General features: G+C 48.3%; 2 protein-coding genes across 3 annotated transcripts; one reads left to right on the top strand and one right to left on the bottom strand.

Annotated features, from left to right (window-relative positions):
* Positions 1-1513: 1513 nt before the first annotated feature.
* Positions 1514-24716, bottom strand: LOC147189900 (uncharacterized). 2 transcript variants are annotated; one of them, XM_086099422.1, is made up of 9 exons: positions 24579-24716; positions 21251-21478; positions 20180-21145; positions 10129-10203; positions 9455-9500; positions 9167-9257; positions 8055-8459; positions 7847-7936; positions 1514-2480 (listed from the first exon to the last, which is right to left on the bottom strand). In XM_086099422.1, exons 3-8 carry the CDS (start codon positions 20294-20296, stop codon positions 7870-7872), a joined length of 801 nt encoding a protein of 266 aa, XP_085955548.1. In that variant the 5' UTR covers positions 20297-21145; positions 21251-21478; positions 24579-24716; the 3' UTR covers positions 1514-2480; positions 7847-7869. The 2 variants fall into 2 exon arrangements, with proteins under 2 accessions (XP_085955548.1, XP_085955547.1); XM_086099421.1 differs by lacking the exon at positions 1514-2480 and having other exon boundaries at positions 7664-7936; positions 20180-20347; positions 20949-21145.
* Positions 14374-24791, top strand: fscn2b (fascin actin-bundling protein 2b, retinal). The gene is made up of 7 exons (XM_086099420.1): positions 14374-15398; positions 16505-16603; positions 17409-18135; positions 22854-23010; positions 23130-23251; positions 23335-23502; positions 24586-24791. Exons 2-7 carry the CDS (start codon positions 16511-16513, stop codon positions 24789-24791), a joined length of 1473 nt encoding a protein of 490 aa, XP_085955546.1. The 5' UTR covers positions 14374-15398; positions 16505-16510.
* The last annotated feature ends 156 nt before the right edge of the window (positions 24792-24947 follow it).

Raw genomic sequence — 24947 nt, 5'->3', positions numbered from 1 at the left:
GAATCCCAAGTCGATCCGGCTCATCCGGAAGTCTGGAACGTGTTGCAATAAGCTGCGGGTCGGTTGGAGCGCTTTTGAGTGGCGGCTCCTGATGATGATGATGGAGAGGCTGCCGAGTGGTTCCTCTCCAAGATTGCACCCCCCCCCCCCAAAAAAAAAAACCCCCAGCCCTCTGGTTGTGGTTGTACTAAATCCGCTGCCTTCAATTCCCGTGAGTCACCAGCAGCACTTTGCATGTTTGGGCTGGACGACACCAAGCGCCGACAGGGCTCCATTATGGAGGCTCAGTCAAATGGAAAACTGCGTTCGAGAGCGGCGGCAGGCCTTGAATTTGAGTTTTCGGTGGGGACTTGATCCACCTCTTAATATCCCCCCACACCTCCAAATCTATATAATACAAAACTGCAACATAATTGTACTGACGACATCATCCAGAGCGGTTCAGAATCAATATTGATCTTCTAACATGGCGAAAATCTAAAACTATGCATGGAACCGATGACGACAGCTGTGTTTTCCGAGTCAAATTCGGTTTGGTTTGAGCGGCCGGTCGGCGAACGGGAAAATAGCCATGTTTTGCTGTGAGGTGAACTTGACGTCTACAGTTCACGTGTGACATTTTCAGATGACCGATACTTAACTTTTCGGAACTTTTAAGGGGTTAAGGCTGTAAAAGTCTCCACACCCCTGTTCAAAATTCAAAAGCCAGATTTTAGTGATAGATGAGACCGATCTAAAGATTAAGTACCTCTGATTAAACCCAACTCACGTTTCAATGTTCTAGTAGGCTTTTCCTGTCTTTTTTGGAGTCACATCTTCCTAGCAACACTGTAGTTTTAAGTTGCAAGGGCAGCAATTTGATTTAAAAAAAAACAACCTAAACATTCATGTGCATGTACTACAAGAGTTATGGTATAAAATGTATAGAATAGACTGTTAGGAATAAAATAATACGATTTAAATATTTGAATTTATGTTGTAAGTCATGGCCCGCCACTGTGATATTCATGTAACAGTTTATTCACTCGCAATTTAAGTTCATTTTTCACGTGCAACTGGCATATCATTTTGCTTAAAGTAATATATTCCCCATTTTGTCCATTTTTATATATTATTATTTTTTGCTGTATTTATGATATGACACCAAATGGAGGCTCCGGTGAATGCACGTTGCACAAGCTCGCTACCCTCGTGATTATTTCAGACAAGACCTTTGCTCAGTTTAGTTGCACAAGTCCCCTTTAAAAAATAATAATAATAAATTGCAGAATGGTGAAATTGCCCCCCCAATGGTAAAGTGTTGCAAATTTACAGATGGCAGACGCTAATCGTGAGGGGCGGGGGAGACGTTAAGGCAGCATCCTCTGCTTTTAGCCTGCGCCGATGCCCTTCCACCCAGTGACTGATCACCCACAACGCATGAGCCCCCCCGCCATAAATAACGCCGCAACTCCACACCTCCCGTTTATTGTGTGTAAGCTTACGTGTATGCATGTGTCGGCGACCCCCCGCGCCCCTGCGTGTCCCTCGGCACGTGAAACATTTTGCGCGGCTGTTTTTACAACTAGCCTGGCGTTAAGCTGTCGGTCAACCGGCAGAATAAAATAAGTAAAAATAAACGGCCCGTATCATCGGCACACATGCAAAGAAGCGCAGACGCGGCGAGACGCTCGCTTTCCACCCTTTCCCTTCTCTTCTTACGCATCTCGCGCTCGCCATCATTCATCTTCTCCATCTCTCCTGAAATATCTCTAACGTCATGACTTGACAAGTCTTTTCCTTTGAGAACGGACACCGATTCTGTATTTGACTCGGTCGACTCACAGGTGTCAAAGTCGAGGCCCGGGGGCCAGAACTGGCCCGCCGCGTCATTCCGTGTGGCCCGCGAAAGCAAATCAAGCATGTCAAGTTGCATCATGCTTGCTAAAGTCTGAACCCAAATATTTAAACTGTCATACGTAATCCACATTAGCAGTCATTATTCTTGACTTCTGAGTTTTAAAATTAGTTATTCATCAATTGGTTGTGCGCGGTGTATGCAATACGTGGAGGGGGATTCAACATTTTATGTGGTTTCCCAAAATTCATTGCGATTGCGCAAGCAGTTTTAATCTGGTGGGCCGCTGCCTCACTCGTGCAAGCAGACGGTAGCGATTAAAAAAAAACAAAAAAAAAACCTGGCGCTAAAATTCAACCGGTCCTCGTTGGCTTGTTAACGAAATAAACGGCCCGACAAACGCTGATCAAAATTTTAAGCTTTCGCGTTTTATGCTTGACAGAGGAAATAACCGATCCCCTTGTCGCGTGTTCTACTTTGCATATTTCCCAGTGGTTTTTCGCAAAGAGTTCCGAGGCAATATCATCCGATTCGCGCGCCGTCCATCAGCTGCGTTGGCGCCAGCCTTCCGGAAAAAAACCCCCCCTCTTCGGTCCGGAGTGTGTGTGCGCGTTCGTCGCTGGGAGCGGAGTGCGCTCGTTACCTGCGGAGGGAACACAAAAGGCGAGTAGACAAAGCCAAAAGGAACAAAAGCATCACAGGGGTCTTGATGGAGGGGAAAACATCGATGGATGGCACAGAGAGAGAGGGGGGGGGGGGCTAAGTGAGATTATTTTGCAGAGGTCAAAGACAATGGGGGAAGGATTGGGCGAAAATTCACAAAGGGAAGAGGAAAAGGCCGCAAAGGACTCCTTCTCTTGGATGTGTCGCTCTCTGAAAGCTCTTTGGCTTTTCTTTGAGAACGGACATCAAGGACGGACTTCCATTTGTCATTAATTAGTCGCTCTAATGGGCGCCGCCTTTGGAAACGCTTCGGGTGCGCAAGACGGGCGGCGGGGGGGCAGGGTGACCTGTTATTTGAAGAAAATTCGATTTTTGTTTTGTTTGTTTTGGAGTAGAAATGAAGCGCTCATACACGGTCCTAAAAACACCTTACAAAACAGTCGCGGTTCTAAAGTTTTGTAGTATGATCGGTGAATTATTTTCATTTTTTTTTTTAAACCATGTTGTCACCGAGCAATGACTACGACTTAGAACTTGACTTGGGACTTATTTGAAGCAAGAAATGACTTGACCTGCTCGACTTTGAAATTTTATTTTGATATTTTTTTCCCTACGTTGACTTGGTAGTTGCTTGAGACTTGAAGGTTGCGACTTTCGACTTCCTGATGACTCGCACGCATGCATGCGACTGACTCCCGCCTCTGATGTGTGCATTTGAAAACAGACCTCTGTACTTTTTACTTTTGTACTCCGGTTGTGCCCGTTAGTCTGTAGTCAAGGCATGTGTGGCGCGCAGTGGGGGGAAAAAAAGCATGAGCGGCCTTCTTCGCTTGCCTTGATTGAATAATTATTCAAATCCTCATCATAATCCTGTCCCCCCCCCCCCCCCCCCCCCATTTCATCTCATTTTAATATGTGGGCGCATGAATGACTTGAAGGGGCGGTCACCAAAACAGTTGGCGACGGGCACTTGGCAATTGTGCCTCATTAGCCTCTGCGTTGCGCTCACGCCGGACGACCCCGTAGGACGAGTGCCACTCGCGAGCAAGTCATCAACCAATCAGAGGGTGGGTTTGTCGTTCGACGGTTAAAAAAAAAAAAAGTGGTGCTGACTGTAATGCCGGAGATCTCCCAGTTAGCTCGTTTATTGTATTTAAAAGCCAAATTACAAAGCCCGAATGCAGCCGAGGCCTCGTGATTGAGTTGACGTGTCGCGGCGTTATTAAGCAAGGACCTGGCGTGCAATTAATGCGGCATCACAGCGTTCACACACACACACTGTGGCACATGCAACCAGCTTCAGCTCGGAGGAAGCCTGATGAGGGACACCTCTGATTCACTGCTTTTTATCTCTGGCACAGATAGACTCACCCTTGGTCTCTCTCTCTCTCTCACAAACACGATTGGGAATATCTTGATTAGGGGGCTTAGGTGGTCCTGGGGTAATACACTCATCTCCAGGTGACCCCCTCCGTCCTCGTCACTCTGGCATGTCGTTATCTCCGGGGTCCAAATGTTTGGTGATATCTTCACACAACACTGATGGCAAACAACCTCAGTTGCCTCCCTCCCTAACTCCCTCCCTCGCATGTCCTTTCTTCTCACAGCCTTGACCGGACCGCGTGGCCTGTTTACAAAGAGTGCCCCCCCCCCCCACACCCTCCGACATCCTGTTTAGTCCCCCTGTTAGCCAAAAGGCAGAAAGGGGGGGGGGGGGGTAGATGGCTTCTTCCTCAAATCCTTTTTCTGGAAAATTGGATTTCTTCCCATTTGAGTAAGCGCATTTGCATTTTGTACAGATAATGACTATTTCCTCCATTTTCTGTCCTTCCTTGATGCTTCTAGATTTATTCTCGGCACCTATGCGGGGTCATTAAATTAATCTCTTGACGCTCAATCAAAGGCATCAGAAAGAAGCAGTGCGAGATGCGCCGTCCTGCCGAGAAAAGTGACAAGCGAGCCTCACCGTGACGTCCTGCGCTGAATGACGCGCGGCCGGAGGAGGAGCCCGACCTGAGGTTTTAACGAAGGCTGCAGCGTGCGCAAAAGGAGGCGAGCGGGGTTAAGGTGGGTTGTTTTAGTGACAACGTGGATCATCATTTCAACTCTGAAATAGCCAAAGGCCCAACTGATGCATTTGGAATGGCAACGCCGCAGCTCTTTGTGCGAAGCCGTTCATCCTCCTGCAGGTGAGTCAAAATTCTGACTTTAAAACGCCCTTGCTAATTATTTCCCTGCTTTGAAACCTGACCCAAAAGTAAAAACGTGATTTTTTAAAAAGTCTTGCTCTATGTAGCTGTGGTTCTAAAAAAACGCCTTACTATAAATAGCTAATATTTAAAAGAGAAAAAAGACTTATGCATGGTTTTATTTTTAGAACCACGACCATATATATAGTATGTTATTTTTCTGTGTTTAAAGACCATATATACATCGTTTTTTTGTAATACCATGTATAGTAAAGCTTTTTTTTTTTTAAAACGACCATGTATTGTAAGTTCCAGGGTTCCCACAGGTGCTTAAAGTTCATAAAAATCCATGAAAAAGTTGTAAAATGATGTCCTTAACTGTTGCGGAACGCTCCTAAAATCCTTAAAAATTAACCTGCGGTGTTCATATTTCATTTGTGTATGTCTCTGAATAAAGATGTGCCCTTCCTTCGGCAGCAATGATTTGAGCACCAGCTCGGCGACATGTGGCTTTCTGTCCATTCAATCCACCGTGAATCCCCTGCCGAATGGAGAAAAAGGCCTTAAGAAATTGCTACATTAGCCCTCATAAGGTCCAAAATAAAAAGCAAGTGGAGTAGTGGGAAGCCTGCAAATGCCCTCGCCCCAAAACGTCCCACAAACCCCCAAACAAAATACCCCCCCCCCCCCCCAAATCCCAATTCAGGCTTCCCACTCTCCCACTGGCTTTTTATTTTGGGGCCTTTTAAGGACTTTTGAGGGCTAATGTAGCCATTTCTTAAGGCGTTTTTCGCCATTCAGCAGGGTGGGATTCACGGTGGATTGAATGAACAGAAAGCCACGTCGCTGAGCTGATGCTCCAAAGGAAGGGCACATCTTTACAGCATCGGCACCTGCTTTACGAGATGTTCACCAAAACCTACCATGTGAAACGGAACGCGTTGCAAGCCCAACTTGGCGAAGAGGTGGGCGATGTCGCCAAGGCCGACGTGGACCGGCTGCTCAAGGTGAATCCCTGCCGCTGAGACGGCGAGCCGTGTCTTTCGTCTTTTCATCCATCCATTTTCCGAACCGCTTGATCCTCACTGGGGGTGCTGGAGCCTATCCCAGCCGTCTTCGGGCAGTAGGTGGGGGACACCCTGAACCGGTTGCCAGCCAATCGCAGGGCACACAGAGACGAACAACCATCCACGCCCACACTCACACCTAGGGACAATTTAGAGCGTCCAATCAACCTGCCATGCATGTTTTTGGAATGTGGGAGGAAACCGGAGCACCCGGAGAAAACCCACGCAGGCCCGGGGAGAACATGCAAACTCCACACAGGGAGGCCGGAGCTGGAATCGAACCCGGTACCTCTGCACTGTGAAGCCGACGTGCTAACCACTGGACTACCGGGCCGCCTCTTTCGTCTTTACATTCCCCAAAAAAGTGAACCGTTATTTTTCCTTTTAAGAATTTTTGTTGAAAAACGACCATGTAGTAAGGCGCTTTTAGCCCGAAAAAATGATGCGACCATTAATTATATTTTCCCAAGATGGTGCCTGAGTAGGCAGCTGCCAAAAGTACTCTTGAAGAGGCTCACGTTAGTTGTTTTTGTATTTTATCACGCTGTTACGTTGTGTGAATTGTTTTTCAGCATTTTGGCCCATGAGATTCATCAAAGAAGAAGAATCTGTGCTTGGCGGTTGCGCCTTCTCAACAGCACACGTGTACCGCCACTTGTTTTTTTATTGGTAGGAATGTCGGCGCCATTTGACTGTTGCTGCTGAACAGCCCGGGGGCGCTTGTTTTGCGCCTGTAATGGGCAGCATTTTCACAGCCCCGCTTTGCTCGTCGAAAAGATGGTCGCCGTTGGACAGTCTGCGGCCGGATGGATGCATGGCTTGAGGAGCCGACGATGAGAAGAAAGGAGCGTCAGCGGAATTGCATCATCACCACTCAGTGACATGAAAAAAAAATCGGTGCCAAATGTGAGTAAAGCGCAGATTAAGTCACAGTCGGGTGCAGGCAGCGCGGGTTCAAACCCTGCTTGGTGACATGTGAAAATAAAACGTGTGAAATTAATAACTAGAAACCTCAATTGTGGTGTCAAATACGACCACGGTGCAGGACTAGTCACCGCCACCGGTAGTGTAGAGATATACAACTGGTGTTCGGTGCAGGCAACCCCGGTTCAAACCCCGCTTAGCCTTTTCTAGGAAACTCTTGAAAGTGCATGTCAAATACGCCCATGGTGCAGGACAAGTCATCACCACCGGTAGTGTAGAGGTATACACAGTGGTGTTCGGTGCTGGCAGCCCAGGTTCAAATCCTGCTAGGTGACATGTGAAAATCGAGTCCTTTTTTACATGTGACACGCAAAAACGCGTGAAAAAAACAACTGGAAAGCTGAATTGCGACGCCAAATGCGCCCTCTGCGCCGGCCAAGTCAACGTCACTGCGGTGTAGAGGTAACACAACTGCGTGTGGAGCAGTCGGCGTGGGTTCGCAACCCACCTTAGTGACAGATCACAAGGCTAAGGCTGGGATAGGCTCCAGCACAGAGCGAGAAGGCGAGGAGACCACCCCCCCTTCCTTGGGGGGTGGGGGGGGTGTTAGAGAAGGGTCCAGGGGGTGCGCGGGGTAGAAGCCGGCAGGGAGTGGTAGAGCAGGCAAGCGTCAGAAACAGGGGTTATAGTGCAGAGGGGAACTTTTGGCCTATCAACACTTAGAGAAATTTCTCCTGGGTGTTGCCACAATACCAGGGCAGTGACTGCGCAGCAACATTGAATGATGGCTGGCGCGCGCACCAGTAACTGTTACACTCTACCACAACTTATTGAATTATCATCGTACAATTATAATATATATAAAAAAAATTACAGGAAATGGACAGTGGTCAATTGTGACGTGCTCAAAATCTCATGGGGGGGGGGGGGGGGCAATAAACTTCACTTTGATGAGTCAATGTCTTACTACTTTTCATGATTATTTCTTTTTAATGATCATTCACAAACTGTGGGGTAGCCACAGTTTTCTCCACAAACTAAAAGTACAAGTTCGGGTCGGTTGATTCATCAATTTAGTCTTGTCGCCGCAAACAGAGGGGAGCCAGTCGAAACAAGCAGTGGCTTCCTTGACCTTCGGTTTTCTTTTTAAAAAGCAACAAATTCACCTCTGGGGAAGCCGCCGTCATTTTCACGTGGCATGTTGTTGACATGAAAAGGACCCCGGAGGAAGTCCTCCCGCCGAGACGCGGCGCTCACTGCAACGTTGCAAAAAGCAGACAAAAGTGGCAATCGAATGGTCACCGATGTTCAGGCCGCATGGCCCGGCCCGAAAGAAATTCGGGTTTACGTTGCCATTCAAAGCGTGTCTTTCACCTGCTTTTGATCTCCCCCGACGCTTGGCATCGGGTGCGGGGCGGCCAGGTCCTCTTTGGTGTTCTGGATGCGAGCAAAAATATCCCGGAACAGTTCCTTGTACTCGGGCTGCCGGAAGCCGGCGTTGCGCTGGACGGCCTCATGCCTCGGCTCTTCTCGGCGACGTTGCTGTCATCCAAAGTGTCATACTTGACCCGCAAGGCGCCGTACTGGGCGTCCACCTCTTTGAGCAGCGAGACGCCGACCCGCTCCTCCTTCGCGGCCCTTTGAGCGCACCGGCACTCGGCTTGAAGGAGACGCTTGAGGGGCCCGCCGTTATCAGCTTCCACATTCAGCCGGGAGAAGGATTCAGACTTCCGGAGGCGACCAAGTTCCTCGGCCCCTCGCTCCAACTTGGACATTAAACTGCGCGCGCACACAAACACAAAACGAGTGAGCAAGTGTTGGATGTGCGTATGCCCGCATACTCAAGTTTATACATCCATACGTCACATATAAATTCACTTGTACGTTAGTATATACTATACATCCAATTAATGACTACAGCCAGAGACATATGTGCAGACAGTATATGCATGCACACACAGCTTTGAGAAACTCTGGAGCTCGGGGCCTTGAGGGAATAATGGCGAGCAACCTGACAAAGGCCTTTGACACTAATAAATGAAATAGTTGAGGCAAAGGCATTAATCCACGCTGGTGCTTCTTTTTGTGCGTGTGTATATTCTATGTGTGCAATTCAGACTCTTCCTCAACCATCTACACGCTCTTTCGACAGGGATCATACAGCTTTTTCGGGGTCAAATTCCAGCACTTTTTGAGATCCTTTTTTTTTTTTTTACTTTCCCGTCAACGTACAGCTGCAACACACAAAATATTTTTGCTTTTACGGAAGAGAAAAACATTCACAAAATAAATTGTGTTCCATCTCGTCAAAATATCCGTGCAATATGTAGGACTGTGTTTCGTAAGAAAGGGAGACAAAATGAAATAAACAGTGACGGTAGCAATCTAGACCAGGGATGGGCAACTTCATGCACTTTCAACGAACTGTCAATGGTTCATGTGATGGATTAAATTTTTTTTTTTTTGCCGTTTGTGTCGTTTTGTACTTTTTGTCGGCTCTTCGGTCCCCGGGATGCATCGTCTGTGTCTCCGTGTTGAAAACGGTCTCCATTAACTCGAGCGCCTCCAAAACGCCACCTGGAAGCAGAGTTTCAGTTTGGTAGTCAGGGAAAGGGAGACGGCGGGCTTGAATTGGCACTTTTTAACCAACCTGTTTCAGGGAACAACACAGGCACCAACGAGGCTCTTTTATTTTTTTTACCGGAGCCCAATTTTCCTTCCCTTTGTTCGGACTATTTCGTCTCCTCTTCGCCTTGGTGCCGTCGTGCCTTCACCTGCTTCTTCTTCTTCTCTCTCTCCAAACAATGCATCTGGGTCCGTCTATGGGAAGATGGCTCATTATCAATCTTGCCCCTAGCTTCACACAGCATCTCTTCTGTGTGCGAGAGAGTGTTTACCGTTGCAAAAGAGGTGCAGAAGAATGTTTTGCAAGTGCTCTGCATAAAAGCAGCGTGCAGGGTTTCGGCGTGTGAGCATTTTTGACCGAGCCAAAGTGCATTCTACCATGATGGATAACGAGAGGACCCCCCCCCCCCCACCTCCCTCCATTCTTAATGCACACTCACAGAAGGCAGACGGCCATGAGAAATGAAGGAGAGGAGGGGTGGGGGGGGGGGTTCTTGGTTGAGGGAGAGTCCCTCTTCCTCCTGAACTCATTAACCGTTGTCCTCTTCGCCCTCCCTCCTGTACTCCCACAATAGCAAGCGCCAGCGTGCATCAATAACGCCGGTGACAGCGCAAGGGGGGACGGGTCAAGACAAGCAGCCAGCAATCTCCCTGGCAACCGGCTCGATGGCCGCCATCGCTGCGACAACAAACGGGCCCGGACACAAGGGGGGGGCGCAGGGGCGACCCTGCGGGTCCCTTTCCTACAGGATGTCACACGGCGAGGGCCGCCTCGTCCCGCTGATGGCAGAACAGAAAGCGGGTAAAATTTTATGGCACGCACCTGCTGGCGAGGGGGGAAGCCGACGGGTCTCGCCTCAGAAGTCAAGCGAATGGACGTCGCAGATCGGCCGGAGCGCTCAAGAGAAGGACAACAAAGCACAGAAGCTCATGAGTGACGCTGTTAACACGCCGGCAGGAATTTAGTGGTTGTTTTCAAATGGTTTTCTTTTTTTTTTTCTGTTTAGAGTTTGTATTCTTGAGCGCGCGATAAACAGAGAGCATAATTGAAACTGGGAAATCTTAGAAGATCAACCATGAGAAGATTTTGTTGTTCTACTTCTGCCTTTCATAACTTTGCTGCTGTGAATCGGGAATTTCTCCATTGCGAGACTAATAAAGGTTTTCTTATCTTATGACAAGGCTTTAGTGCTTAACAGACTTCAATCGAGATGACGAAAATCAGGCGATTCATTTTCATCTAGCGTCGATGCCGGTGCAGGGGAAGGGCTTTTATTCGTATCTGAGGAATCGGTCACATATTGCTGAAGCCCTCAGGTGAGCGCCAACATTTTGCAAACGGTGGCGGACTATTTTCTCGGATGTTTCATTAGACAACGGTCAAAGCTCGGCATTTTGTTATCGCAGCGGCGAGGGGCGATAGATGGCTGGGCGCAACAACAGCATGAACGAACAAACGCATGAACAGACGGATGGACGCACCGTGAAGGGGCCGGATGGCGAAAACGAATGCTGGAATCGATGCGCAGTTGAATGGCTGGATGAATTTCCTCTCATAAACGAGGCAATAGATGAAGGAATGAATAGTCAACAGGGGGCGGGGGGATGAGTGCACAGACGAATGAATGATTTGAATCACGGGTTGCCCGATGATGTGAGGATGGATAATCTGATGGGTGCACAAATGAAAGAAATTAATCACGGCTGCTGCACGTTGTGCTGGATGATGGATGGATGATCGGTAGGATGAACTGGTAGTTAGTAGGAAGCGTGCGCGGACGACGGACGGTGAGGAAAACGCACGATGGCGTGGCCATAAAGTCTAATTGGATCAAGTTCCACTGCCTGTTCATCTTTCCAAATATAATGACCTCATTAAAGGTTAGCCGTGTCACTGTATGCCGCGTGTGAGTGCGTCACATCTACATGATGTCACGCGGGCATAAATCGCCCACTAAAACTTCCTCGGGTGAGGGGGAACACTTTGGCGCGGCAGACGAAACCGGAACACCGAGGACACGTCGCCGCCGCGTTAAATATCGCGCCGCAGTCGTGTTTTCCGTACTTTGCCGCCGTTAAAGAGGCTCGCTTGTGACATGTTGATCAATGTGACGCGAAACCGCGGCGGCGGGACGAGGAAGCGCGAGCGAGCCCGCGGAGCTCCAGAGAGAGGGATTTTCCCCCCCTTCCTCGCGGAAGGAAAAACCAGGGGGGGTGGGGGGTCGGTGTTGGGACGGAGGGCCAATCGCGTGGGGAGGTGGGTTTCGAGTGTGGTGTTTTAGCCAATGAACGCAAGGATGAGGGGTCTTCACCCCACGTGGGCTCGGATTTGCCAAAGGACAATATCGGGCTTTGGACCAATCGCAGCGGAGCGAGGTGTTAATCTCGCCGTAGATTGGCTGCGTGTTTCGCACGGTCTCCCCCTCACTCATCACGTTTAGTCCGTTGATATTAACTCTTTGCCGTCACCTAGGAAGGAACCGCTCTGCCCATAAAACACAACACCGCACTGTAATAGCCAAATGTGAATTCATGAATGATCCGAAGGCGGTTTGTTTTTAGAAACGCAATGCATCAGTTGGTGCCGACTGTTCCGGAGACTCATTTGGGAAAGATTTAAAGAAAGGTGAGAGAACTGTTGTGAGACCCTACTGGACGACCGGGACCTGCTTCCCCCCCCCCCCCCCCAACCCTCACCTAATCATAATCAAATCAGCATGCACGAGAAGCAGTGAGATTAAAAGCACGTGAGAAATGCAAGCGTGGCAGCAGTAAAGAAGAACCCAGAATATTCAATTGGTACGCGTCTCCGTGGGTCAAAACGCGCTCGTCTTGTGGAACCGCGACAGCCTTGTTTTAATTGCGTTGATGTTTCAGGTTTGATTCGCTTCTGTTAGACCCCCCCCCCCCCCACACACACACACGCATTAAAAGCAACCATTTAAAAGGGGGCTTCTTCCCGTCTCGGGGCTGCGCAGTCACACAGGCACCAACAGTGACGAAACAAGCATCAATCTTCTTTCCTGTTTTTTTCCACCACCAAGAGATTGTACAGTATAGTGCCACCCCCCACCCCACCCGCGCACACAAGTGCTGGAATACAAGGCTGATGTCGCCTCTTAGCGGTGGCTGCCGGTACTACCATCTGCGAGAACGACTACACAGCAGTTTTGAACTTGCTCGAATTTGTTGGACTCGGAGCAAGGATACATCATCGCGGTTTGACAGGAAGAATCGGTCTACAAGTACAAAGGGTCCAGAAAATATTTGGGAAACGGGAAGTCGCTTTTCTTCTCAAAGCACGAGCGATAAAACACGTTGGCGAGTTTGAGGGAGAACAGAACATCATCAAATCACCTCTGGAAATAACTACAACGGGGATTCACTACCACATTAGGAAGTTATCATTTCACTTAGTTGGTCGGAAAAGGATCATTTAAAGAAATCCGGTGAGCGTCTGACTAGTTGCAGTTAACTTTTCACTTTGTGGATTTTTAGGGGAAATCTACTCTCAGCTATTTGCCGCCAGACTTACCGATTGGCACCAATCTGCAAAGTTTCATGCACTTTCTATAAGGGCCAAAAATGCCACAAGATTGTGCTCAAGCAAATAAGAAAGTAGTCATTTGTCAAGGAAGTATATTGAACCGATAGAGCGCTTCAGAAAGGCAAAACGTGGAAATTACAGAGCGTCAAGCATGTCAAGATGAGTTCATTTTGTTTGTACCATCAGCTCGGGGGCGCAAAAAAATCTTCACCCAATACCGAGTCCGGAAAGTTTGACATGCGCGCAAGCTCCTCTCGAGTGCAAAAGATAGCACCAAGGTGGGGCGCAGCATTCCAGCGGCCGAGCAGGAAACCCGACGTCCTACCATGTCAGAAAATGGACAGAGGGATAAACGCACGAAAGGAGCGGATCTCTCGTTCATCCAGTTCGCAATTTGGAAAAGGAGTGGGGGAGGTTACGGTGCGCGTGAAGGACGGGTGGGGTGGGTGGGGGGGTGGTCTGTAGAAATATAACGGGACGCTGCAGGGTGCGAGGCAACCTCCCGCAGTCCCAAGTAATGGCAGAATAGAAGTTAATAGGGGAGAAAAAGGCCTGTAGGCTGTTCACTCCAAAACGGTCATTTTGAATCCTCCCTCCCGGTCACTCCCACTTCTCTCTCTCATCCCGTCTTGCCGTGCAATTTCATGCCATCATTCCAGCATTCACCTTTCAGATTTTCTGCCCTCGCCACCTCGTTCCCTTCCACTCTCTTACCGCTCCTGTCTACATCCTCTTTTTTTTTCTCCCCCCCCCCCCCCTCCCTGCTCGGGGTGTCTCTCCTTGGAGGAGGTGTAATGATAGCTATTTGAGTGTCATCAGAGGGCCGACGTAATGGCCTCTAAAGCACCATCGCACGGTTGCCACGGTGAACCTGGCACGGCCGCCCGCACAATAAGCTGGGGGAGGGGCAGAAAGGGAGAGGGGGGGGGGGGGACATCTGGCTGGCTATCGACAGGCGTCCGCGTGCCGACGGCGGCGAGCCCGCCGCCACATCAGCAGACGATGACGCGGCCCCCGGGGGCCACGCGGGCTGAACTAATGGTGCGTGAGATACAACACACAAGAGGGGGAATTACAGTGGAAGTGATAATAGTAACAGTAATGAAAATAATGGCGTCGATGACAATAACGCTGGATGACTATTTTTATTTTTTTGGATTTGTGAGCAGTGCTTCTGCCGCCTCAATCGCACACAAAACAAGTCCACACAAAAAAAAATGCAAAATGAAAACTGAGCATTGTTGTGTTCACTTTGTGTATGTGGTTACAATGTTATGGAAACATGAGCCACTTTTTTGGGAATCTGGAGCACTAAAGCGTTTATCCTATCGGGAGTTCTGCGATATTTTACATTGTCCCATTAATTTCGCTTTTCTCCCCCCCCCCCACCCCTGAAAGTTGGTTAATTACTCGATCTTCCTTCTATTTTATCACTGTGCACAATCTTTGGGTGGCGTTTACCGACCTCATGTACACGGTGCGCGCTAATGCGCCCTGCCAAATAGTCGGGGTGGGGCAGTGCCGGTAGATTAGCCAGGTTGAGATGATTGGGTTGAGGATTAGAAGGATTCGGGAACAGACATGTCTGTTTACAGTCGTCTGATTGGAGAGGCTGATTACTCGCAGCAACACATGCGCACACACACACAGGCGCACGCATGGGGGAGGCAGGGGGGGGGGGGGGGGGTTCATACACAAAAGTCTGCCTCTTGGTTCTATTAGAGCTGACCTGCAGAGTGTGCAATCAGAGAAGGTGTGTAACTAAAAGCCTCTGTGTTCCGGGGTAAGGGGAGCTCGAGGAGAGCGGGCACAAGGAGCGCTCCGGTTACTGCCTGTGCACGTGGGCGTATCGACTGACCCGTCTTCATGTGGCCGAGAGCGAAGAACAGAGCAAAGTTGAGGAGAAAAAAAGAGCAGAGAAGCCAGAGCAAAGGCAAGATTACTTCGACACGTCATCTGGGACAGGTGATGGGGAGGCTTAAGGTGACAAAGGCAAGACGGACACCTCGTGTGTCAGCGAAAGGAGCCGTTGGATGGTTGAGGATGTTCTTCCGCACCGGTCAAAGTTAAGAAATCCGGATTTCGAGGAGGTGAGACGAACAAGGTCAGGAGGGCCGAGGTAGGAGAAACCTCAATGTCCCGAAATGCGCAGAAGACGACCGGCGCGGGGGGCCAGACACCGTTCGAATGAACCCTCGGCGTGAAGAAGTCAAGAAGGTGATCGGGGCAGGACGGGAACGCGGTGTTCAACAGGCGGGAGGGGGAGGGGGGTGGGGACTGCCCGACGAGGAGATAAGCAGGCGAGAGCAGAATGAGTCCGCGCGGCATGAGAGACCGACGACAGGCTCTCGATTGAGGGGGCTGACGGAAGTCTTCGCCGCGTCTAACCTGATTAGGGGCCAGTCGAGGCTGGGAGGGAACGTCGAAAAAAAATTTTAAAAAAGAAGGCAGGAATTACAACAGGCCACTTGCTGAAAGAAGCCTCTTCAATCTGGGAGCTAGAATTAGAGCGGCAGAAACAGCGGAGAGGAAGCCACAAAACCACAGTAAGTAAATTAGGAGGCTGCGGCTGGAAAACTGGATCGTGAAAGCCATGGGTGGGGGGGCGGAATTTGGCGCTCTCCGGAGTGCTTTCTACGCTTTACCTTAATGAATTGATTTCCTGTCTTAGCGATGTTTGCATTTCATCACTCCCCATGACATCACCTCGACTCTTTTTTCTTCTTCTCTGCCCCTGTTGATTTGGCAAAGTGCTACAAAGAAAGGAATAAATCTAAATTAACTGCTAATTGTCCCACAGCAGCACGAGTCATTGGTAATTTTGTCGAATCCAGGAAATCTACCTTGTCAGCGCTGCAATTAACCGTAATGACTTGCATTAATTTATAAAAAACGGAACTTTGTTTTTCTTGTCCACTATGGGACTGAAACAATGATTTGAAGTTATACAAGGGCAGCAAACAGGGCAGACGCGTACAAATTACAACGAGCAGCACGAACAAACCTTCAAACGCGCCAAAAAGACCGCCGAGCAACACTCCGTTTGTGTAATAGAAGGTAACCCTCCAAGACAAAAGGGGGCGATAGTCTGTGGGGCAAAGGAACATTTTGGCCAGTTGTCGCTTTCCGACTTTGTGGAAATAGTTGAAAGAAAGCTGTTTGAGTTCCACCCTGGCTGTTCGAATTTATTTAGTGATTTCTGTTTTGATGCATTATTTTCAATTTTCGTAGTTTCACTGAAGGAATCGTTAATTCACCTTTTTGAGGCGTTCATGAACGCCTCTCAAGTCAAACGGAAGAAGAGAAAGCACGGAGATGGACATAGACGTAGCTGTATTTGTTGAGACCGCGAAAACCATTAATAAGGTGTGCGTTTTAAAAAACACCACCACAGCTCTCCTTTATTACTGTAATGACCATAAGGCGCGCTGTGAGCTTTTAAGAAAATGGAAGACTTTTCGGTGCTTTTTATAGTGCGGAAAATACCGTAGTGCTTTTTACAACCGCTACAAGCTGGAAAATACTACGGCCAAGAAATCCAAATATTGATCCATACGTAAGGCGCGCTGTCAGCTTTTGAGAAAATTTTAGGTGCGACTTATGGTGCGGAAAACACTAATCTTTCTTCTGGGTTTTTTTTTTTTTTTTGTAGGTTAAGATGCCATCCAATGGGACTCAGCCTTTGACGCTTCAGTTTGGTCTGATTAACCACGAAGGTCGCTACCTCACAGCTGAGAGATTTGGCTACAAGGTTTGAAAAATAATCATATGCTACCAGAGTTTTCCCATTATGTCTTGCCTCTGGGGAATACGCAGTTGGGAAAAAAAAAAAAGGATAAAAGGGCATAAATTCTTTGTTAACCACAAAATTACACGTTTTGATGGTTTTAGTAGGCACAACATGTAAAGGTCACAGAGCAGAGTGGAACTCCCCCCTGGGCCAAAGGCGTCCAAACTTTTTCCACTTGTTTATGGCCCTTTCACAGACTGTATTTGGAAAATCTGCTACACCAAAGCGACAAATGGCCTGGAGACTGAATTTTGGACACCCCTGCCATAGATCAATGACATCTAAACCGATTCAGGAGTCAGCCGACCTGGAGTCGAATCAATTACTAAGCCGCATACCGAGCGCCGCAGTGAAAGAGGAGCGTCCGGGAAAAGAAATTACAGTTCCCGACCCCACCCCACTCCTATTAAAAAAAATTGCCACCCTCAATTGGTTTGGAGGCTCTACATACGGTATACTGTACTGTATTTTTTGGGGTGAACCAGAAAAACATGGCTGGATTGTCAAGAGCCAGAGGGTCACCAAAAAGAGGAAAAGACAAAGATATTTTGATATTTTGCCAGGCTGTCGGCCTGATTCACAGGCTACACTCGTGCATTTGGGCCAAAGATTCTCCACACTTTGCCTGCGAGCTCCCTATGACACCATAAACATAGTTATGTATTCAAGCAAAACACAAATACTGTGTTGCGTGACAGTTCTGTCAGTTTCAGCCGCGTCACTTCGTAAGCGGCAGGCCTAACCCTACGCCGTCTATGCTTATCAGGTGAACGCATCAGCTCCAAGCATGAAGAAGAAGCAGATCTGGACTCTCGAGCAAGACTCCCAGGACACCCGGGCGGCGTACCTACGCAGCCACCTCAGACGCTACCTGGCCTCCGACAAGGACGGCAAGGTGACCTGCGAGGCAGACGGCCGCCACTCGGACTGCCGCTTCCTCATCGTGGCCCAGTCGGACGGCCGCTGGGCTCTTCGATCCGAGCGGCACCTGCGCTTTTTCGGCGGCTCCGGGGACCACCTGTCCTGCTTTGCCCAGGGCATCGGCGACGGCGAGCTGTGGGCGGTGCACCTGGCTTCGCACCCGCGGGCCAACTTGTTGTCGGTGGCCCGCAAGCGCTACGCCCGTCTCTCGGCGGAAGACGGCGAGATCTCTGTGGACATGAACATTCCCTGGGGGGTGGCCGCCATCCTGACCCTCGTCTACCGGAACGGGAAGTACTGCCTGAAGACCTGCGACGGCCGCTTCCTCGGCAACGACGGGAAGCTCGTGCAGCAGAGCGGCAGGACCACGACCTACACGCTGGAGCTCAAGTGTGGAAAGCTGGCTTTCAAGGACTGCGAGGGGAAGTACTTGTCGCCGGTGGGCCCCGCTGGCACCTTGAGGTCGGGCCGCTGCTCGAAAGCGGGAAAGGACGAATTGTTCGACCTGGAGGAGAGCCACCCGCAAGTGGTTCTGATGGCACCCAATGGGAAATACGTTTCCATGAGGCAAGGTAGGTCAAGCCATCGCATGATTTCATTTGAAAAATTCTCATCCCTCATGGCAAAGACTCTCCATGGCAATCCAGGCGCAATTTAGCTCCACCCCGACATACAAAGCTGATCATAAATTGATATGACAATCATGAGTGTACTGCTTTCCTATTTTGACAGGGCTTTGGCGCTACTTGCTTGGCGTTTCAGAAAGAGCACAAAAACATTCACTCGGGAAATTTTTCAGCGAATAATAGAGGCCAGGTTAATTAAGAAGAAAAAATAATTGAATGGGAAGTCTGTTTTGTTCCGAGCTGTGAAAGCACAGCATTGTTTTCCAAGTCTCACCACAAAATCAATCATAAATGTATTTCATTAAAAGAAAAAAAAAAGTCTATTGCTTTCCCTGTAGCGGCTTTGCTGGCTAATGCTGTTAAGACGCCTTTCTTTTTCCCCCACTGGGCTCACTGAAACAGCTGCTTGTAACCTATATCGCGCGTAGCAGAATTGTGTTGATATTGCATGATCCATTTACGCTTTGGTCTCGTCACAGGGCAGTTGAAGTGGGTTATTTGATCAGCCACGCCGACATGGCCGCGCACCGCAACGTTGATGGATTACAGCTGCGCCACATCGGCTTCAAAGTCCATTCTTGACCAAAACAAGGCCGCATTTCTTTGATACGTGCGCAAAATTCCAAAAATTGCAATTTGCCGGGGCTCATTTTACATCGACGTCGAAGGGCGCTACAAGTGGTTGCCAAGTGTTCAGTTGCTGATGGTTGAAAAGGCGCGCGCTGGTCTGATTGGGGACGGACGGATTAGCATACCGTCGGTGCGCCGGGCCACCGGCTGCAGATTCTTGTCTGCGGGCTCACGTTACTCCCCCTCGGTCTGCTGAAACGCAATCCGGCCCCGTGTTCATTGTTCCTAGTTAGCAGCGGGAGCTGCCGACAGAAACCAAATAACTGGGAGCGCGTTCAATCGATTACTCGGAGGGACGGACTACAAGCATCTCTGCGCGTTAAGTGTACATTTTCCATACTTGCATCGTACCGATTGTACATTTTCCTCGCGCCCTCCTTCCGCTCGTTTCACACAAACAAAAGCACCATCTTTCACCATCACACACGCCCACACACACACTAACATCGTGCCCCACTGTGGCGAGCGGGGAGGTGGAGTGTGTTGAATTATTGATGAACTTAGTCCCCTGTTCCTGGAAGGTAAAGAGAGCGTCTGCTTTCAGAAACACAAGCCCCCCCCCCCGACCCCCGGCCAAAAGCGTCTTGCCCTCACCCAATCTAACCTCACCCACTGACCTTAGATTAGGATTGTATTTATTCATTATTTTATTTTGATTAATTTATACATACATACTTTGTGAAATTTTAAAAATCCCCCGCATCCCTCCCCCGCCCATCTATGAATGCCCATTCAACCATTTAAAAATCAAATGTGGCCCTTGAGGGTCAGTTTCCCCCCCACCCTGCATGACAAATACTCGCCGCCCATGGCCCGGAGTCGTATTAATTTAACAATACAGTGAAGTGGAACACAGTCCATTCCGCAACGCTAGCCGCATAACAAATCAAGGAAATAGAAATACAGTTCAAATACAGGACTCAAATTGTTACCAGCGCGAAACCTTTAGTAACTGAATCATTTGAAAAAATTGATATGAAGCGTCAAACCGCTCCCGTTCAAATGCCAGGCTTTTGTAACATAATCTAACTGTGAGGGGAAAATGCGGTATGGTTGAACGTTTCGGCCATAATTCCAAAAGCTATGTTTGACGGGAACATTTAAAACTATTCATCGCGAGCGAAAGAAAAAGCAAAATGTGCGGTCGGTTCACCCTGTGCTGCTGTGGCAAGTGTAATTATTTCTTCCGCACAATTGCTTTGAATTGCTTCTTTGAATGGAAATGTCAGTTATTTAACGAAGCCGGCGCCGTGGATGTCAAGGCACTGCGTCTTATTTGTTTGCAACTAGCTTAATTGTTGAGGTAGCCGAGTGAATCGGGGAAGTGTGTGTGTGTGTGTGTGTGTGTGCGCGCACGTACCTCTGCTGCGCGACGCGATGATGAAAGGAGCCGCAGGTGAAAGGGAAAGCGCACAAGGGAGTCGACAACGTGATGTTGGGGGGGGGGATTCTCAAAGGACTTCAGAACCGCAGTCATCTGACCTCACTTTGTGCTCCTTCTCGTTGCTAATGGACCAAGCGAGTCCGGCTAGAAAAGAAACTTGGATGTTATTCAAGGTAGATGATGTAGATTAGGAGAATGAGAAGCAGTATATTTCATGATTCACTTTTTTTTTTTTTTGCGTTTATACTAATAGTGCTGTGTGTGAAAAAGACTGATTTCATCCAAGCATTCTTGTGCAATTGGTTCGCTGATCACGCTTGTTAGCCACTCTGGTGTAGCATTAAGCTAGCAGACTTTTCCTAAATCAGCGAAACCTGGTCGTATATACATACACAGCGTGTAATTCTTTGTTTTACGTTTACAGCAAGCATCCAATGGGAGCAGTAAAATTAAAAAAAAAAAGTACAAATGAAAGAAGCAACATAAAAGGCAAGACAAAATGCAGTAGAGAAAGATAACTGATTGGGAGAAAGAAAAAAAAAAGGAGGCAGGGGGATAGTGGCATCAGCTTGCCATTAATAATAGATGCCAGAGCCATCTATGGCTGATGGATTAGTTGGGCCTGCTCCACTTTCAGACTGCAGGTAGGACAACGGCAGAAAGCGGAGCCGGGCTGGCGTCCAAAACGAAGGCGCGTGGCAAAGATTCCCATCTGCGTGTGCGAGCCACAACAACAAAACTTAACTTATGTCGGCGGCGGTGATGATGACAAGGCCTTGTTGCGCATGCTTGACCAAGCCTTGCGATGGCCATCAGCAGAGGTTTTGATAACTTCAGATTGGCTCCTCAGATTTCACCGTATCCAATCTCTTTCGCCGCTCTTCTCCCGTTTCCCTCCTCCGCCCATCGACGGCGCAGCGGCCGCGAGGTTCCAGCTGAGCCCTGACGGAGGATCGTTTCTGGGTTGAATTAGTGTGAAATGGACACACAGGATGGGAAGACAAAGCATGACATTGACTCAGGATGGAAGACGCGATAGGAGAGTACCTTCAGGCACGGCTGCACAGCAGAGGGGCGGCCATGTCTGCTTCAGACGCACTTCATATCTATGATGAGTCACCCCCCCCCCACACACACCTCCCAACGCCCGATTTATCACAAGTTAATAAGATGTGCATTAACGTGTCCAGGTAGCCCAGCGAGCATGACGTCTTTGTCAGGTGTCGTCAAACTCTCGCTTTGCTCTCATCCACGTGCAATCGAACTGAGAAGCCGCTGGAGAAAAAATAAATAAAAAATTAGACAACAAATGCAATCTCTTGAAATAACAGCTTTCAAAAGGGGGAAGGGATAGTATGGTACTTTACATGATTCGATATTTGCATCTATATGGCATTTGCGGGCTGCTTGATGGTGGCAAGAAAATACCGCCGTGTTCCTCGCCTTGACTGAGCCAAGGCATATGTTTTATATCCGGGATGGGCAAACGCAGACCACACTCTTGAGTGGCCCCCTGATTAGTGAGAAAATTGTAATTGTAATTGATTTTCATGAAGGAAGAAAAAAAAATACTAAATAAATGTTGATTTCTCGTTCATCAGTTTTGTGCCGTCCTTGAAAAGTACTTTTCACCCAAGAGAGCCCTTGCATTGGAAAAATAACTTACAGTACGTGGATATTTTCCCCTCGTACATCAAATCTCTAGTCTGAATACATGTAATACATATAACACACACAATAGAATTCAGATTTCAGAAAAGCCCCTCTTTCCTTTCTGAAAATATCTTAATGTAAATGCACTCTCATTTTTACAGCTTGCTCTGCCTACATTTGATCATTCGTTGCTTGCGACTTGAGTGGCGTCGCCAATTATCTGCACATCCTGCTAAGTGTGGACCTAGAAATCCGCTGCTCTTCCTGTGGGTTTTATTTTCTTTTGCTCGATTCTTTTATTGAGGGGATTGAGAGGCTGGATGGGCAGCACTCGAAAGCTGATTATATCTGAACCCAGCTGTGAAAGAGGGCAGATAGGCCGGCCCCAAAGGTAGGGTTACGGGGGCGGAGAAGATTATTAGAGAAGGATGACCAGAAAAGAGAGAGAGATAAGCGCGCCGTTGTTAAGGGATTAAGAATATTCATTGGGGAGATTGTGTTATGCATCTCATTAAAGGTTTAGGCCCGCACAATCTGTCTGTCTAGTGGTCGCGTGAGTGGTTCTGAAAGTTTTTATACCAAGTACTGTCTGGTAAAATCACTTCTTCAAAGACCGCCATCGTGACCATCCTTAGAATACAGTAGCAAAGCAAAACAGACGTATCCTAAAATTGTCTTTTTCAATATTCCAATCAAACATTTCCAACTCACCGCTCATAAAAGACGTGATGCAATTGTATTGAATTTAGGTAATTCTCATGTGTACCACCAGAGGGAGCTTGCGCAAAAACAATTGTGACAGTCACTGCTCATTTAAATTTGTCATTTAATTTAATTTTAGGATTCGATGGATCATTTTTATTGGCGTCGACCAAGCACTGCGACATGAGGCACGCTCACAATTCTTCATGACTTCGGAAAACTATCGCACCCGCCACATTTCTCCGATCGGATCGCTAAACGGTACTGTGACCGCCCTTCGCGCTGGCTTTCCCAGGAGTAAGCCTCGCCGCCAACCAGGAAGATGAGACGGAGATGGAGACGTTTCAGATGGAGATGAACAAGGAAAACAACAAGTGCACTTTTCGCACCAGCCGGGGAAACTACTGGGGCCTGGTGGCCCACGGAGGCATCCAGACTACAGCCACCCAAGTGTGAGTGATGCTCCCATTCTCAACGAGGCGCCTTTAAACGTCAAGGCGACATGTCGGGATTAAGTGGGCGCGCTCAGCTTCTCCTTCCGTTTGTGACATTTTACGGCCACTGTATGCAGTTCGGCAAACGGCCTGTTTGCAATGGAGTGGCTTGGTCACAAGATGGCGCTAAAAGCAAACAATGGCAAATACATCTGCACCAAGAAAAATGGACAGTTACTGGCTGTCAGTGAGTCCATAGGTGAGATTTTTTGATCATTTCAATTTTTCTTTGTCAGTCTCGGATTTATTTCCCTTTGTAAAATCGCTGTCGTCTTTTGTCAGGGGAGGACGAACAGCTCAGTCTGAAACTGGTCAACCGGCCCACGTTGATCCTCCGAGGGGAGAACGGCTTCATCTGCCACCACAAGAGCTCCAACACCCTGGATGCCAGCCGATCTGTTTACGACATTTTCAGCCTGCAATTCAGCGACGGCGCCTACCACATTAAAGGTCGGCACATAAACACGGCCTCGCAAACCACACCGACTTCAGTCGAACACTTCACTGCGAAGGACTAAGTGATTGATAGAGGTCTAAATTCACTGGTTCGCAGCCAATCGAAGGGCGCCATTTTATTTTACAGATAATTGTTTTTCCGACAACAGGAATCAAACAAATAACAAAAACGACTTCCTCGTTTGCGTTTTGATGCCGTCACACCACGCCGATGAAGACATCACTAGCGCGCTCCCCCATAGTGGAAACACACGACGCAACCGTGTTGACTGTTCGTTCCACTTTGCTTTTTGGAAATGTGGTTTCCGTTGAGTGAAGGGAAATATTTACACTTCACCATACTAAAAAATCTTTAAAAAAAAAAAAACAATTTCCAAGCAAGTCGATATTTTCCAATGGTTTGGAAATGGACTTTTTCTGTTCCATGACTAGTTAGGTGAGTTGTCGTGGAAGAACTTAACCTTGCCTGGCAACAAGTTCCACATTAGTGGCTCTGGATTGAAAGAAAACAGCCCTGCCACAACTATCCCCCCAAAAATATATATATATATTTTACCATCTACTATCTTAACCCAACAATAAAGGTTTTGAAGCAAAGAACAAAATAACCAAGTGCTGTGATTTTTTTCCCCCCTGCTTGTGCAAAGGCTTTTATACATAAAAATTACAATTCAAGGATGGCACAAAACCTTTGGACATCAAACCAATGCATTCTGAGGAGTTTTTTTTTCTTTCACAAAAATCAACTCAGTCAAAATTTTTGTATTATTGAGGTAGTATGTTTATTCTGTATGGCGTTCCAAATCTGTCAAAAATGATGAGGCCTACTCACTTTGTGGTTTAGGGCAATATAAGACCCGGTAAACTTAAAAATAAATAGTTTACCGATGATCTGCACTTCCATAACTTCCACTAACAACCTGGGGTAAATTGAATTTCTCCCCGACTTACAAAAATAAACTTTTCTCCAAGTCGAGCTGAATCTCTTTAGCAATTCTGTATCCACAAACCTTTTGGGACCTAATTTTGTAATGTCATATTCCGACTCAATGTGATGCGTATGCATTTACCTCGCAGGGGCGAACGGTCGCTTCTGGTACGTCAACAGCGGCGGTCTGGTGTGCTCGGACGGCGAAGTCCCCGAGGATTTCAGCGTGGAGCTCCTGGAGCGCGGCCGCCTCGCCATCCGCAGCAGCGGCGGCCGCTATTTGCGCGGGGACCAGGGAGGCACGCTGAAAGCAGACGGACTCAGTCCGAGTAGCTCGGCTTTGTGGGAGTATTAATCAAAGGAGAAACAAAAAACAAAAAAAACATACCTGTGACCTCGCTGTTGGTTCTGTTGTCAAGGAGACGGCAGTGTCTAGAAATGGAAGTTTTAGGCACAAGACGGATTTTGCAAAGGGGCCTCTTCATGCTTTGATTCCAATTATGTTTTGTCG

The sequence above is a fragment of the Hippocampus guttulatus genome, chromosome 19, assembly GCF_054856545.1.
Source record: "Hippocampus guttulatus isolate MCC_2025c chromosome 19, RoL_Hgut_1.0, whole genome shotgun sequence".
NCBI lineage: Eukaryota > Metazoa > Chordata > Actinopteri > Syngnathiformes > Syngnathidae > Hippocampus > Hippocampus guttulatus.
Note: the sequence above shows the minus strand (reverse complement) of the source record. Positions and strands in the feature narration are given on the sequence as shown.

Coding starts and splice junctions, on each gene's coding strand:
- fscn2b (XM_086099420.1), top strand. CDS start 16,511: ATGCCATCCAATGGGACTCAGCCTTTGACGCTTCAGTTTGGTCTGATT. Junction 16,604..17,408: donor CTGAGAGATTTGGCTACAAG/GTTTGAAAAATA, acceptor TATGCTTATCAG/GTGAACGCATCAGCTCCAAG. Junction 23,011..23,129: donor CAGACTACAGCCACCCAAGT/GTGAGTGATGCT, acceptor CACTGTATGCAG/TTCGGCAAACGGCCTGTTTG.
- LOC147189900 (XM_086099422.1), bottom strand. CDS start 20,296: ATGACTGCGGTTCTGAAGTCCTTTGAGAATCCCCCCCCCCAACATCAC. Junction 10,204..20,179: donor CATCGCGTCGCGCAGCAGAG/GTACGTGCGCGC, acceptor CCTTCTCTTGAG/CGCTCCGGCCGATCTGCGAC. Junction 7,937..8,054: donor TCGGGGGAGATCAAAAGCAG/GTGAAAGACACG, acceptor GCAACGTTGCAG/TGAGCGCCGCGTCTCGGCGG.